At 45.4% G+C, this 16,981-nt stretch overlaps 1 protein-coding gene across 1 annotated transcript in view; it reads right to left on the bottom strand.

Annotated features, from left to right (window-relative positions):
- Nucleotides 1-3,148: 3,148 nt before the first annotated feature.
- ddah2 (DDAH family member 2, ADMA-independent) overlaps nt 3,149-16,981 on the bottom strand; it is a 76,394-nt gene continuing 62,561 nt past the window's right edge. Inside the window, exons 4-6 of the mRNA XM_063048077.1 lie at nt 15,418-15,537; nt 13,381-13,524; nt 3,149-5,097 (exon numbers count right to left, since the gene is read on the bottom strand). Coding sequence (XP_062904147.1) covers nt 4,987-5,097; nt 13,381-13,524; nt 15,418-15,537 — 375 coding nt within the window. The 3' untranslated portion in view covers nt 3,149-4,986. The remainder of the gene's footprint in view (nt 5,098-13,380; nt 13,525-15,417; nt 15,538-16,981) is intronic.

Below are 16,981 nucleotides of genomic sequence, written 5' to 3'. Positions count from 1 at the left end.
ACCTTAAAATGGGCTTCAAACTGTAGACACGAGATGATTGCAAATTAACAGTCATCAATGACACTATGCAGTTATCTGAAATCCAAATTCTTATGAATTTGGACACATTCTGGTAAATGCATCCAACTGCTTTGTTGCATTTTTTTCAATTTAAAATATGCACCTTCTCAGAAAGAAGTGTAAAAATTAAATATAATTTGGTGCGGTGTTGTAATTTTGCATTCTTAGACAGGGATTAACGCTAAACATTGGCGTAAAGTTTAAAGTGGTGGCTAAGTAACAAAATTCGGCCTTAAAGATAGATAAGAGACTCCAGCTGTAGGAATCTGGAGAGAAAAAGAAAGATCTGGAGGAACTCAATTGGTCTGTAGAGGGAAAATCATTGCACAGGCATCTGTGGAAAACAAGGCATTGGGTATATTTAAGATAGAGGTTGATAGGTTCTTGATTAGTACGAGTGTCAAAGGTTATAGGGAGAAGGCAGGAGAATGGGTTTGACAGTGATAACATATCAACCATGATGGAATACCAGATGAGACTCGAGGGGCCAAATAGCCTAATTCTATTGCTATATCTCATGGAATAGATTGGTTGAGACATTGGGTCAAGACTCAGGATCAGGAATGAAACCCAACTTTAAAATCAAAAAGGCTGCAGAACAAGGAAAATAAACTCAAGAGGGGGAATTTACTAGATTTGATACTTTCAAATTTGAAAAAAAATAGTAATTCAATATACATTGGGAATCACTGATCACTCAGAGCAGCTACTTAATATTCCAGGCTGTGCATGGAGCAGGTAGGAACTGTGTATCTGGAGTCATTTAGTCATGTAGCGCAGAAAGAACCGTCCACATCTACAGTACCAGACACAAAATGCTGGAGGAAGTCCGCAGGTCTGGCAGCATCAATGGGATGTTTAAGGCCGAAACCCTTCTTCAGGTCAAGGAATGGAGGAAGACGTCAGAATAAAAAGGTGAGGGAGAGAAGGAGGGTGGCTAGATGGTGATAGGCAAAGCCAGGTGGCTTGGAAATGTATAGGAATGGAGTGGAAGGGCAGGAGGAGAAACACAAGGGGAAGGTGATAGGCAAGTAAGAAGAGCTTAGAGGCCAGAGGGTACAATAGAAGAAGGGGGAGGGAAAGGGCTTTTTTTTACCGGAAGGAGAAATCGATATTCATGCCATCAGGTTGGAGGCTAGCCAAATGGAATACAAGGTGCTGCTCATCCACCATGACGGTGGTCTCACCGTGGCACAAGAGGAGACCATCGGCCAATGCATCAGGACGGGAATGGGAATGGACATTTGGCCACCAAGAATTTCTGCCTTTGGCAAACGAAGCAGACGAAGCACCCACCCCCCACCAAATTATGACATGTCCCACCAATGTAGAGGAGGTCCCAATGAAGAGCATGGATACAATAGACGACCCCAGCAGATTCACAGGTAAAGTGTTGCCTCACCTGAAATGACTGGGTGCCCGATGGAGGTGAGGGATTGGGAGGCGGAGTGAATCGGCAGGTGTAGCATTTTGGTCACTTGCACGAATAAGTGCCAGAGGGAGATTAGTGGGGAGGGACCAACAGACAAGGGAATCACAGAAGGAGCTATCCCTATGACAGGGGGAGGGGGCAGAGATAAAGAAGTGCTTGGTGGTAGGACCCCTTTGGAGATGGCAGAAGTGTTGGATTTAGAGGCTCATGGGGTGGTAGGTAAGTATAAGTGGAACTATCACTTAAGTTGGCAGGTAGATGGGGTGGATGTCTGGCAACTGTTGGAGATGTGGATGAGGACAGCATTAATGTTGGAGGAGGAGAAACACCATTCTTTGGAGGGGGAACGACATTTTTGAGGTCCTGGAACAGATGTGCCAGAGCCGAAGGAATAGAGAAAAGGGAATGACATTTTACAGGAGACAGGCTGGGAAGATCTCAGTCGACAGCTTGGCTGCAGAAATGGAGACAGATAGATGAAGAAAAAGGGGAGGGAGGTGTCAGAGATGGACCAAGTGGATTTAAGGGCAGGGTAGAACTTGGAGGCAAAGTTGATTAAATTGACGAGCTCAGCATGGGTGCAAGAAGCAGCACCAATGCAGTCTTCAGTGTAGCAGAGGAAGAGTTGGGTAGCAGTACCAGGGAAGTCTTGGAAGACATCTATATCAACTCTGAGGTAATGTTCATTCTAGTTCTGTTTACAAGCACTTAGTCTTCAGCCCATTGTGCTGAAGCAATTCAAGTGCATGTCAAAGTGCTTCTTAAACGTTAGCAAAGACTCTGCCTCCACCAACTTCACAATAGCATATCCAGATTCCATCTCTGACCAGGGAAAAATAAACTTCCTCAGATGCCCTACGCTGTGGTTGTGGACAAAGCTGCCACAGGGGTATGTCTTATGTTGCCTGTCCCATTAGTGCTACTCAATCTTGTGCACCTCTATCAGGAAAGACCACCTTCCTCCCCCACGCCCCAGAGCCCTCACTCATCAACAGATATGCCACCTACAAGCAAATTAAACAGATTTTTCTGTCACTCTACATTAAGTGGAGCAATCTACCCCATCTGGGTGAATCTCCTCTGCACTCTCAGGTGCAATTGCACCCCTAGTGGGGACCAGAATGGCATCATGTTCCACCTTCAGTCTACCCGATGTTTTATAAACTTGTCCCAACATTTCCTTGCTCTTACATTCTGTACCCCACAAATACAGGAAACATCCTGCCTGTCTTCCCACTAGGCATTACTGGAATACGGTAGATAGCAATAGTCTCCAGCCCCACACCCTCACCAACCCCTCTCCCCCTACCCCCCCCATAGGCAAATCCAAAACTAGGGGGCATAGGCATAAAGCAATAGGAGCCTGAGGGGCAACTTTTTTCATGCAGAGGCTGGCAAGTGGAAATGGTTGATGCAGGTACAATCATATCATTTAAGCAGCTCTTGAACACGGAGGAGATGATATGGGCCAAACATAAGAAATCGAGACTGGCTAGGAGGGCTCCGTGGACTGGTGGGTGGGAGGGAGTGAAGAGTATCTGTGGTTGTTTTACTGAGATAGGCTGTACAGTGACGTGTACAATTGACAAGTCTCTAGTCAGAATATTTAGACAAGAATAACTATACACTTGTATTCAAAACAAAGGCAAAAGACAGTTATATTCTGCATTTTTCATTTTTAATTGCTTACAAAAAGGGTGAGGAGGAATCAATACAAAAAAGTGGTCAAAGTACCGTGTGACTGGCTCTTCCCTAATGTGCTCTCACAGAACGGAGGTGTGACATGATACATTTTAGGATGATCGGGCTACAGCGACGACAGGAATATCCCGCGTAAAGACTGGTTTCAGACATACAAGCCAGCTTTGGCGAAAGATCAGTCCAGTACTGGGAGAGCACTCAGAGTTTATATCTAGTCTCACAACTCGCATGCGAGGCCATTTCAGCTTCACTTAGTGATCCTGGGTTTGGATAATAAAGAACGACCCACACACAAGCTGGAGATATTTTTAGTTCATCAAGCAACATTATAAGAAAGAATATCCTTCTTCTAACGTTCGGTTAATACTCGCTGGCACAGGGGTCACGAATAAGGCCACAGAAAAATCAAGCGCCCGACCAACACATAGCACACGTTATCCCTTTTCGGAATAAAGTTGCTCGCCTTCTGCTCGTTAAACCAAATATCTACTTGAACGCATTACAAGAACAAACAGCCACGCTCAATTATGCCGTACTGTTAGTACAAGTTTAGGATCACAAAGTTAATGTTAAAAGCATAAGTGGTTCTGAACTTCTGCAGCCCCAACTTCCAACTCCAGAGGACGCTGTTGCATCTGCAACGAAGCGGGACGCGGCGACTGCGGGAACGAGCGGCGCCTGCTGGCAACACGCGGAACAGCAGGCAGCTGCCCCCTCTCTCCAATACCAGTTGCTACAAATGTCAGTGAGGAGTTGGGACCAGGGTGGTCAAAGGGAATTGCGTTACCGGCATCTGAGCAGGGCTTGAAGGGGTCAAAAATACAAGTCTTAGTATATTTGCATCAAGCTGTGTAGAATGGTTGACCCTCCTCACCTGGACAGACTCTCAGCAGAGGAGGTAAGGAGGATGCCGTCTCCCTGCGGTGTTAGATGCAAAAGCAGCTTAAAATATATCTTCCTTCAAAACAGAAAGACGAAGATTTTCCTGATAACAATAGACATCGCCTTCTGGAAATAACTGAAGGGGAAGATTGGAAAGCCTTCGTGGAGGAAATGCCGTCAACAGCTAAAAAATCGCAAAAGGATGTATTCCGACCTTTTCATTCAATTATTTGACCCCAAAATATGAAATACAGCAATGTGAACATTTTAAAAAGATGAACGTTGTGTTTCAATAGTATTAACATTTTTGTCCCATTGTATAAGGAACAGGGTTATGGCGAGGTTCCAGGAATATCATTGATTCTTGACTCCCTACATTCCACAATATGCTCAAACGAGCCACAAACTAGGATCAAACACTGGAATTCCCAGTACTCCCCTCCAGATGGCCAGAATTTGTGGTAGGAAACGAGAAAACCCATAGATATTGTCAAGCACTTCGGTATTTAAAAAAAAATATTAAATAGAAAAGTTAACAAGTTCCTGAAAGCCACCAGGATCCACATTTCCTGACGAAGGGACAATGATCATCCATATCCCGAATAATTCCCAGAGCAAAAGCTGCAATAATGCAGGAAAACACTAGATGTCACTACACTGCCCTCTCCAGACTTTCCCCACGCAATACAGCTTTGCTCAATTGCTTGTGGGCTGGGGCCCGATCTCTCTCACGCTCTCTCACTCACTCACAAACAAACAAACACACACACACACCTTACAGACAAGGATTTGAGGGGGAGGAGCAACAGATTCCTGATGCAAGCATTCCAGTGCATCCAATCATTCAGAGCCAATTCTATTCTATTCCACAGTTGAGCCAAGGCTGAGAGGCCTTAACTGGGTCCCGGTTCTTAATACTTCTTATTGATTAGAATGCAGCAAAAACTGAGGGCAGCTCCGAGTTTTGCTACCTCTGTACAGGAGGCTGGTATTAGCGTGTAGTCTGGCAGCTTCTGGAAAACCTAAAGAACGAATAAAAACAGTATGAAAAGATGGCAGCTAATAATCATTTGAAATAGAATTGGCAGCAGCCCTCAATTAAAACACCTTTCTCAGGCTTATAAATTACAAAAAGTGAGGATCTTCAGTCTTATTCCCCCTCATAAGCAATTCTCACCCACACCCATCAACTATGCCACACCCTATACTCCCACCATCCATCTACAAGGGGTGGATTACATCATTGACCAACCAACCCAAGTGGAGATGTGGGAGTAAACTAGAGCACTCACCTTCAGAGAACATGCAAACTCCACTCAGCCAGCACTGTAGGTTGGGATTGGACTGGATCACTGGTGTTGCAAGCTAGTGACTGCACCAGCTACCAGCAATGCTTGCATTAATTCGTCCTTGGGGAGGCAACCAACGATATTTAATTTGAGCCCCCCCCCTTACTCAAGGGGACGTTGATGTAGCACCATCCATGGCAGCAAGGAAAGACCCCTGACTCAATGATCTGCAGTCAAACCAATACAGAAGGTGGTGGGGGCACCCAAAGGCAGGAACAATCCCAAGATTAGACAGGAAGAGGAGAGGAAGTAGTCACCTATTGCATTGGTATCTGACTGTACATTATTGTGGCTCTTTCCCCACAGATGGTGCCAAGTCAACATCATTGTAACAAAGAGGCTCAAATGAAATAATAACGTTAGTTGCCTCCCCAAGGACAAACTAATCTATAATTTGCACACACTAAATGCTGGAAGAGCTCAGTTCAGGAAACATCTGCAGAGGGGTTTCATCAGGACTGGAAAGTGGGGGGGGTGGGGGTGGAGGGTGAAGCCAAAATAAGGCGAGAGGAGGGTCAGTATAAGCTAGATGGTGATCAGTGAAGCAATGTGGGGGGGGGGAAGGTATAAGTGTGAGGGGAGGAGGAGTGATGAAGTGAGAAGCTGGGAGGTGATATGCAAGAGTTGTTGGCAGCAGTGTTAACTGATTGCTTTGCAAGTGACCCCGGTTAAGTCCTGACCTGCAGTGCCTTCTGAGTGGAGTTTGCATGTTCGCTCTGTGAACGGGCGCGCTTCAGTTTTGTCCCACAGCTCAGCTTGGGTCGGTAGGTCAACTGGCTGCTGCAATCACCCATATAGATGGTGGGACCATTGCGATTTGACACTTCGCACAGCAGAACCCTGTGTGCAACATGCACTGGAATCAAAAGCCTTGGCTGTGAAGTGCTTGTGACTCCAGTGCCCAAGAGCAAGTTCAAGAGAGTCACATCACAGAAGAATAGCAGTTGAAGCCAACACATGTCAATCTGACTTCACATCCCGCTGCCTGAGGTTATGCCTGTCCATCAGGGCAGAAACTTGGGTCAGGCAGCACTGTGTCAGGGCAGGAGTAATATACATGCCAGGTCAAATGGTCAAGAACAAAATTCTAAACTCAAGATTGTTTCATGTCATTCCCAGTACTCAAGTGTAAAGGAGAACAAAATAATTGTTGCTCCAGATCTGATACAGCACAAAAAAAATTGTAAAGAACACAATCTTAAAAAAGTGTAAATATATAAGACAGCAGATATACATTAATTGTATGTCCATAATGTGAGACTAAGCTTACATAATGTGATCGACAGGAAATAATTAAGTGGTGGTGAAGCTAGTTGTACACCCTTCTCTAGATATTGAACTGGGAAGCAGGCCACAAATAAGTTTTTTTAAAAATCATAGTCTGCAAGTTTTTGTTACAAGTCGGATTCCACCACCCTCTCTAGGTAGTGGATTCCAGATGTTAGCTTTGCTTAAAATATTTCCCGTTTCCTTTCTCGATTTTATGCCAAACTCTAGCCTGCCTGGAGTTAACTCTAGACGGGCCAGGCTTGCTCTCCTCCCCCACCCCCAACTTGCTTGCACTTTTAAAGTCCCTCAGGTCTCCCCTTTAGCCTTCAAACTATTTTCCCTTCAGCTCCAAGAAAGTTTGAAGTTATGACAGAGTATTGGGATTTTACTGTCATGCAGGCAACTATCCAGGAAAAACAGTTGGAACAGATTACAGAGTATTACTGCTTCAGAATACATCAAGCAGTCCAACAGCAGGACCAAACAATTTTACATACAACTAAAGCAAAACAAAAATTTAAAAAAAAATTTAAAGCCCCACTGGCTGAAAACTATTAAAAGTTTGTTAATCGATCTTCTACATTTCTGAAAAGAAGAATGTGTCACTGGTGCAAGTTTGGGGCTCATCTCCTCAGCAACAGGGCAGTGGGCCTGGAATTCTGGGATAGGGATGCTGAACACATTGGGTACAGGATGCCTTGCACTCCAGGAGTACTTCTTTGCCTGTAGAGCTTGCCGACAATTTGATGCACAATAAGGGGCAGTGAACGTGCCTCTGTTGGCAAGCAAAGGATGGAAGAGGAGCTGGCTCAGGGGCACCCAAGGAAGTTTGATTGAACGGATTTTGAAAGGTGCACAGTGTTTAAGGGAGAAAAATGCACATTTTCATAGCGAGAGAACTACAGAACTAAAACGGTCTGGCATGGAGTAGATGAGCAGAAGGGCCTATTATCCTTCCCAGTCCCACCAATCCACACATTAACATAGCCTTCCGTACCCCTCTCATCCCTGTCCTTGCCCAGGCTTCTGAATTGTTGAAATTGAACCTGCATCCTCCACTTCCACTGACAGTACCTGGAGTGAAGTACCCCCTTGGGTTCCCTTAAATATTTCACCTATCGGCCTTAACCCACCACCTTTCATGGGTTCTGGTTTAGTGCTTCTCTGCATTAAGACTTCACACACTTGGTTGCCTTAAGCCACAGGGAGGGCCCCTCCGCCCCCCACCCCCTGTACACCTTTTTTTGCACTTCCTCTCTCGTAACTGGATGCTGTTGAAGCCATATACATAGATGTTGTTTTCCAAGCCAGGCAAGCCCCTCTGGAAACAAACTTGACTTGCAGTTGTAAAATGGCTTCAGAGAACTGCATCATTTGCATTTACGACAAAGTTTTTCTTTTTGGCAGAAACAATAAACCCATGCAACCCCCCCCCCCCCATAATCCTCATCCAGTAAGGCTAGTTCATATATCCTTTAGTCATTTACTCCACTGAGTCTATACCAGTAATGATATTCACATTTTCACTGCTATGCTATGCAGTCTGTTCTGCTTTCAGCCCCTTGTTGAAGATAAGGGATGCTGAGGGATGTGTGTGTCATCCAATTAGGAGGTTGTCTTGGGTTTTCTTTTGTTCAGTGGGAGATGAAGATAGAAGTTGCTGAGGAGAACCGGTCGTAGGATTTGACCCGGTGGATGACCATGATTCGATGGAGCCAGACGCTAAGATTGGCTGAGGATCAGTGAGTATGAATTTTGGGAAGAGCTGAGCTCCAACTTGTGCACAATTGACTGCTTAATTATAATGGGCCCTTTTTGTTTTGTTTTCCATTTAGTTAAGTTAAAATTCATTAAAAAATAATTCCTTTAATCATATGCAGTGGGCTGTCTGTTATTTCTTGGCACTGAGTTGTAACAGGGTAGCAAATTACACAGCATCCGCACAAACCGGGGTTTGGGGTGGGAGAGCACCTCAATCTCATGGGTTTGGCGGGGCTGGCGAGTGTATTCCCTTGACATTCGCAGCCAAGGAGACTCAGTGAGGCTTCACACAGAACATGCAAACTCCACAGACACAGCGCCAGAGAACATAGATCAGTACAACACAGAGTCTCTGTACCAACCTCTTAAAGACCTACTTCACAATCTAACCCCTCCCTCCCACACATGTAGCTCCACTTTTCTCTTATCCAGCTGCCCAAGAGGCTATTAAAAGCCCATAATGTACCTGCCTCCACCACCACCACCCCTAGCAGGGAGTTCCCTGCACCTTCCTGCATAAGCAGCCTACCTCTGACATCCCCCACTATTCTTTAATCTTAAAATTAATGCCCTCTTGTATGAGCCATTGCTGCCTGGAAAAAGGGTGCCAGCTGTCCCCAGTCTTTGCCTTATACACTTCTTAAAGTTACTTCCCATCCTTCTGGGGATTGGAAATGGATTTTTCACCTCACCCCATTGCTTTGGCCTTGCACATGCAGAGAACACCAAAAACTCATTGACATAGAACTAAGACCATGCCCAAAATTTCTCATCCCACTCCCAAATGACCAATGCCATGGCTTCCCAATTCTAGACAGCAGCTCAACAAAACAACCTCGGTCTCAACCCCATCCACCCCCACCTGGTTACTGGAGGGATCACCTTTACTTCCATGGAGTTTAGAATACAGAACTCTGCATCTACACTCCGTGGCCACTTAAATGTGTACCATACACCTGTTCATTAATGTAAATATCTAATCAGCCAATTACATGACAGTAACTCGATGCATAGAAGCATGCAGAAATGCATGAAGAGCTTCAGTTGTTCAGACCAAACATCAGAATGGGAAGAAATGTGATCCGAGTGAGTTTGACCATGGAGTGTTTGCTGGTGCCAGACGAGACAGTTTGAGTATCTCAGAAACCGTTGATCTCCTGGGATTTTCATGCAGTCTCTAGAGTTTACTGAGAATAGTGCGGAAAAACTACAACATTCAGTGAGTGGCATTTCTGTGGGCGAAAATGCCTTATTAATGAGAGGTCAGAGGAGAATGGCCAGACGGTGACAGCAACAGTGGTGTGCAGGAGAGCATATCTGAACGCACAGCACATCAAACCTTGAAGTGGATGGGCTACAGCAGAAGACCAGTAACATACATCGTGGCCACTTCATTGGATACAGAGGGTGACCACTGAGCATCTATCCATGCAATTACTTATCCTCAATTCAATTCACACTCAAGTGATTTGGTAAGTGCATTTTAGGGCATGTTTGTCAATAACCCCTGCCGTTCACACCCCACATTGTCATCTGCAAGCTTTTGGGAGCACTCATGTACAGTCAGTATGTTGCTGCATAGTTTAAACATTTGTGAAGAATTAGCCCCAGCACACACACATTACAATATGGTGCTGAGCCAACACTGTCTGGGTCACAGATGACTGTTAATTTGTGCTGAAAATATTCCACTTAGACCCCCACTTCCAACAAGCTAATGCTTGGCTTTGACATCAGAAATAAGTCGGGTGATTAAAGCGTGCAGACTTGGGAAATGGAAGCTTCCTTTCAAACAGAGGGCCCATGTTTCCCTGTATGGCACAGTAGTGTAGCCGCTAGCATAAAGCTTTAGAACTAGCAATCAGGGTTCAATCTCTACAACTGTCTATCAGGAGTTTTTCCACATTCTCCCCATGACCTTGTGGATTTCCCGGCGTTATGATCTCCTCTCGCATTCTAAAGGCGCATGGGTTAGGGTCAGTGAGTTGTGGGCACGATACATTGGCACCAGAAGCATGGTGACACTTGCAGGCTGCCCCGAACAAATCCCTCCACTGTTGATCATTGACACATTTCACTGTGCTTCAACGTACGTGGGACAAATAAAGCTAATCATTATCATTAAAGCAGTTCTGCCGCATTCCTAACTAATGCCAATGTTGCACCGAGGGTAGTAGGGAAACAGCTCGGCAAACCAGGATAATTGCTCATTGCTATAGTCGTATCAGGGAAGGGCATTCACAGTGAACGGTAGGACCCTGGGGAGTGCTGTAGAACAAAGGCAGGAAACAAAAGTACAAAGGATCTCAGGAGCCATTTTATTTGCCATATGCATTTACATGCGTTTGTAATTTGCTCTGGTGTTGGTGTGATATGCAACAAAAACATTCAATAATAAAGAAAATTTAATGATAAAGTTAGAAATTAAAGTAAGATGTGGAATAAAATGTGCATAACCAGCATGTAAACAGTATTACAGAGAGCGCAGCTTAGGATGATGGTGCCTAAAGGCACCTCCTTTGCTTGCATCTTCTAAAACAGCTCCTTTTCCATCTTTAACCTATCTTTCTTTAATGCACTCTTTCCTTTGTGTTCTTTTGAAGACCCTGACCTGGAGTTACACTCTGACTTCGGTTCTTTGTGGGAATGGGACCTGCTCTCAGGGCCTCACGACCGGCTGTTTATCGATATGCCAAGGAAGCGGTCCAGAAGACTACGGCGCCTTCAGGACGCCGGATTTTTGTGGCTCTGGAGGCGGGTGGATTCGAGGTCGGTGCTGCCGCAGAAAACTGGTGTGGGAGTACACAGAAGATTGAAAGCAGCAAGCTGGCTTCTGGCTGTGTGCCCAGAGACCCGAGATCTTTGGGCACAGAGCTCAGAAAGAGCGACGCAACAGACTTTTAACACCATGGATCGGCTAGTTGTTTTGTTACATCTCCCCCCCCCCCGCTGTGAAATGGGGACACCTTTTTCCCCTTATGAGGAAGGGAGGAAGCCTGTGGTATGTCAAATTACTGGGTGAATGAGCAGTCTTTGGAGTACTGCAAGTCTGTCTTTATTGATACTTTGTTGCAAACTTGAGTGCTTGGTAGAAGGTGCTGATGCTTTTTTTGCTGGTGGAGGGGCGGTTTCATTGCTTTGCTGCTGTTTATACGTGGGGGGGGAGCTCTGGGGTTCTAACATTTAACTGCCATTTATTCTTTGGGGCACTTGTCTGTTTTTGTGGATGGTTGCAAAGATAAAGAATTTCAGGATGTATATTGTATATATTTCTGATTTTAAGTTTAACCTATTAGAAAGTAGTTTTAGATGTTTACAGCATAGTGACTGAAGTAATAAGATAAAACTTTATTTATCCCGAAGGAAATTATTGTTGCAAGGTTGCTCAGTCAGAGGGTAGATGGCTAACTAAAATGGTTCGTCAGATAACTGACCGAGGGAAAGCAACCTTTGAGATGGCTCCCAAAAGTGACATCACTTGTAGACAGGGTAGCAAAGGCAGCATCTGGCACACTGGCCTTCAGTCAAGGCATTGAGTATAGGAATTGGGGCATCATGTTGCAGTTGTCCACAATGCTGGTGAGGCCACACGGAGTATTTTGTACAGTTTTAGATTGCCTGTTATAGGAAAGATGCCAGCAAGCTGGGGAGGTGAGTGTTGCCAGGCAGCCAAGTTACAGAGGGAAGCTAGGCATGCCGGGAATTCATACCTTGGAAGTTATGCGGTGACTTAAAAGGTGTACGAAATCGTGACTGGAAAAGACAGGGTAATGCACTACAATTTAATCCACTAATGAAAGAACCACTAATAATCAAGGATGCTCATTAAACCAGAACTTCAGCTGTGGAAACCAGCTGTAAAAACACAATCAGGGATGCAGAATGCAGCCAGTGGTGGCAAATTACTGATCAACAAGTACCAGGACAATGGGAGAGAATGGGGCCTGGGCACCGAATTCAGACAGATTGAAAAGATCCGTTTTCCTCCACAGGTCCTAGCTGACCTGCTATGCATTTTCATTTGTTTCTGACTGGCAGCATCTGCAACGTTATTGATAGTCAGTAACTGAAGTGTCAGGAATGGCAAATTCATAAGCTCCTAAAATCATCATAGCAAGGATGCAAACTGTCCAGCTCACTCAGAGATGCATGGACCTAGCAGTACAAATAACAGAACAGTACAACATAGTTAGGCACTCAATTAGTTTGGCAAAAGACTGTGGACCAAAGCCCATTCCTAATCCCTTCTACCTCTACAATATACTCACCCCTCCATTCTCTGCACATTCATGAGCCTATTTAAGAAACTCTTAACTTCCTCCAATCCTGTCCCTGGTGGTGCAGTCCAGGACAGGCACACACACTTCTGCTTTGAATCTGTGCCTTCTTAAATGGATGCCCTCTAGAATGAGACATTACAATCCTGGAGGAAAGACACTGCCGTCTTCTCCATTTATGCCTCAAGTTTATAAACCTGTCAAGTCTCTCTTCAGTCTCTGCTGATCTGGAGAAAGAACATCCCAAGTTTCTCCAACTTCTCCTTACAGCACAAGTGAATTCTGACGGCATCTGCTAAACATCTTCTGCATCCTCTCCAAAGCTTCCACACTCTTGCTATAATGGGGTGACCAGCATTGAATGCAGTATTCCAGATGTAGCCCAGAGTTTGCAAAACTAGTTTTATAAATCTGCAGAATAACTTACACTCTTGAACCCAGTGCCTCAACTAAAGGAAAGCATTCCATTTGCCTTCTACACAACAGGCTGGCTTGACGACAGAAGTCAAGGTGATTGGACACTTCTGCTCACCCACAGCTCAGTACCGTTGGTGTTTGATACACCCTCCATTATCACCTCCACCCACCCAGCCCCAGACAGTGGATCGTGGAATGATCCCAGAGGGGTCACATAAATACACCCACTTACTGCAGAGCTTTCTGGAAATTCCTCAGCCGACCGATGCACCAGCGTATCAAACTTGTTAGCGACCCGCACGTAGATGCAGTTGGCTGCGGCGTCATCTGGCACAGTCAGTTTTTCGTAGGTGAAGTCTGTCAGTTGCTCCATTGCCTGCCAGAAAGAACACAGCAGGGATTCTTTCCTCTCCTGGGCCAGGGACAACATGGTATTAGTCACAGTAAACCATCCTGCCAAATATCCAGGGCATGCTCCAAGTTTCCTATATATTCCCCTTAAAATATTCATTTTGGGCTCCCATCAGCATTTATTGCTCATCCCCTAAATGAGCTCGAGAAGGCATGAACTGGAACCAATTGTGCTGAACCAATTTAATGCTCAACTAAACTAATCCCTTCTGCCTTTGAACCTGTTCCCTTTCACTTCAATGCATGCCTTCTAGTATTAGATATTTCACCCATGGAGGGGCGACAGTGAAGATATCTGTCTACTCTATGCGTCACAGTCTTGCAAGCCCCAAGGTGAAGGTTCCTGGGCCTATCGGGAAGAGAGTTCCAAGGTTTAGACCCAGTGACGATACACACCTCAATGCAAATATCTAATCAGCCAATCCTGTGGCAGCCACTCAATGCATAAAAGCATGCACTCATGAAGGGCTGCAGTTGTTCAGACCATACATCAGAATGGGTTGGGATGTGATAAGTGACTTTGACAGTGGAGTGAACTTTGGTGCCAGATGGGATGATTCGACTATCTCAGAAATTGCTGATCTCCAGGGATTTTCCACAAGGTCTCTAGAGGTAATGGTGTGCAAAACAAAAACCATCCCATGAGTGGCAGTTCTGGGGGCAAAAACAGTTTGTTAGTGAGAGACTGGAGGAGAATGGCCAGACTGATTCAAGCTGACAGTAACTCAAGTATCCACGTGTTACAACAGTGGTGTGCAGAAGAGCTTCCCTGAATGCACAACATGAACCTTAAACTGAATGGGCTATAGTAGAAGACCACACTGCTGTACCGAATGACATGGCCACCGAGTGTATTCCAAGTCGTATTGATGTAAAAATTGGAGAATCTGTAGACAGTGGCACCCCATTGTCTATTACCCTCATTCTTGGAGATCACAGGGTTTGAGAGGCGAAGTTAGTCATACTGAGACCTACTGTTTCAGTGAGTCCTCCAACGTGGGAACAGGACTCTTTGGCCCATCAAGTCTGACTAACAATCAAAACCCATTGACACAAACCTCATTTGATTCTCCTCACATTCCCCTCCTGTCCCCTGTTGCAGTACATTTTAATGGGCAACACACATTCCATGGGAGCACCAGAGGGGGCAAGTGGTTAGGATGGTCAATGGGTCACTAAGCACAGGAGGATTCTTATTTCTGTACCCCTCACTAAAAGAGGGAGTACAGAAGCCAGCTTGCAGCAACAGTCTCACTTACAAACATCTGATGCTTCCTAATTGGAAGCCAGATGTGCAAGCATCCAGGAAAAGGGACAACCAGAAATGAAGCTCACACCGCAATGAACTACAATGCCAACTGCATCAAGGTGTGACGTGGGTGAGCAGGGAGAGAGGGGTGGCATGGCACTGTAGCGAATTGCGCAATTGGTTTACAGCATCAGCAATCACTGATCGGGTTTCGATTCCCATTACTGTCTACAAGGAGTTTGCACGTTCTTCTTGACCATGTGGGTTTCCTCCTGGTGCTCTGGTTTCTTCCCACATTCCAAAGGCAAACAGCAGGCTTAGGGTATTTTGGACATGCCATGCTGGTGCTGAAAGCACGTCGACACTCGCACGATGCCCTCAGTACAATCTTTGAACTGTGTTGGTTGCTGATGCAGAACATTGCATTTCACTGTGTTTTGATGCAAATGTCACAAATACAGCTACTCATTAATCTCTTGAAGAGGGACATTATGTTCCTGGATCTGGGGATTAAAAGTTCAGATCTAACGTTGTACTGGGGGAAGAAAGGGAAGCGTGGATAGTGCCAGAGAGTATACAACAGTGCCCACCCCCACTGACTTGCCTTACCTTGATTGTCTTTCGAGCAAGGTCGCTACTCCCAACAACAATCGTGCTGGGACCTCCCATGCTGCAGAAGCTCTTGAGATGATGAGGCTCAGGGATGTGCACCTCAGACACTGTGAAGTCCTGAAGATACCAACAGACAGAAGAGTGGGTCTTTGGGTCAGCTTCAGACCAAAACTTAAACTGAAAACCTGCTTACAAGGCCAATGTCAAATACTTTTGCAGTACTGAAAGTGTTGCACTGTTGATGAGTCTTACCAGGCAAGATCCCCGTCAATCCTCCAAATGAGAGACATTTTGGAAAGCACCACCCAGCATCTCTGGGCAGGATACTTATCCTCAAAAATATCCATAAAGCTTAAGAAATACTGAAACACTCAGGTTGGGCAATGTTTAGCAGGGGAAAAAAAAATCATGAAGGGACTCTGCCTGAAACGTTGACTGTTTATTCCTCTTCATAGATTCTGCCTGACTTGCTGAGTTCCACTCCTGCTGTGGGTTACTCAGGCTTGAGAATTTCATAAATTAGTGTAGCAGAGAAGTGAGGGGTAATGGGGAAATAAAGGGTTAAACATGGTGCCATTAATCTCAGTGTAGCTCCTTTGACTGTGTGGGTGAGTCATTAATGCTGTAAAGTCTGCGTGATGTTATAAAATGGCCAATACCGATACCGGAGAAAGGTGCTCCCCACACATTCCCGACCCCCACCCACCCGAGTGGTCACTTCATTGTCACATTGCTTTTTATGGAAGCAAACTGGCTGCCCACTTCCAAGATCCAGTTAAAGCTTTCCAACCAGGTCCCAAGTAGTTTGTATTCCTTTACACCCACGACTGTATTGCCACACACAGCTCCAATTTGCTGATCAAATTCGCGGATGAAATGACTTTGATCGGCCTTATTTCTAGCGGTGATGAGACAGCCTGCAGAGGAGAGGTTGACACCCTGACAGTGGCGTCAGGATAACAACCTCTCCCACCTTGACCAAAAATCAAAAGAGTTGATTGTGGATTACAGGAGGAACGGAGACAGGCTCGCCCTGATCAACATCAATGGGATTGCAGATTAGAGAGCGAGTAGTTTCAAGTTCCTCAGAATACACATCACCGATGATCTCACCTACAGTGTAAACAGCGGCTTTGTGGCAAAAAAAGATTCCACCTCAGGCTACTGAGGAAGTTTGGCATAGGCCCCCAAATCCTCAAGGCCTTCTACAGGCGCACCATTGAAAGTATACTGACTGGTGCATCACCGCCTGGTACAAGGGACACCCTTGATCGACGGGCGCTGTAGAGAGTAGTACGGACAGCCCAGCACATCTGTGGATATGAACTTTGTGCCATTGAGGTCATTTATAGCAGCAGGTGCAGAAAGAAGGCCTGGAAGATCATCAGGGACACCAGTCACTGGCCTGCTGCGTTCACCAGCAACTTTTGTGTGTGTTGCTTGAAATTCCAGCATCTGCAGATTTCCTTGTGTTTGCATAAACCGTTTCAGCTGCTTCTGTCTGGCAAACAGTACTGTAGCATTGAAGCCAAGACCAACAGGCTATGGGACAGCTTCTTTC

This window comes from Mobula hypostoma, chromosome 5 (genome assembly GCF_963921235.1).
Source record: "Mobula hypostoma chromosome 5, sMobHyp1.1, whole genome shotgun sequence".
NCBI classification, from domain to species: Eukaryota; Metazoa; Chordata; class Chondrichthyes; order Myliobatiformes; family Myliobatidae; genus Mobula; species Mobula hypostoma.
Note: the sequence above shows the minus strand (reverse complement) of the source record. Positions and strands in the feature narration are given on the sequence as shown.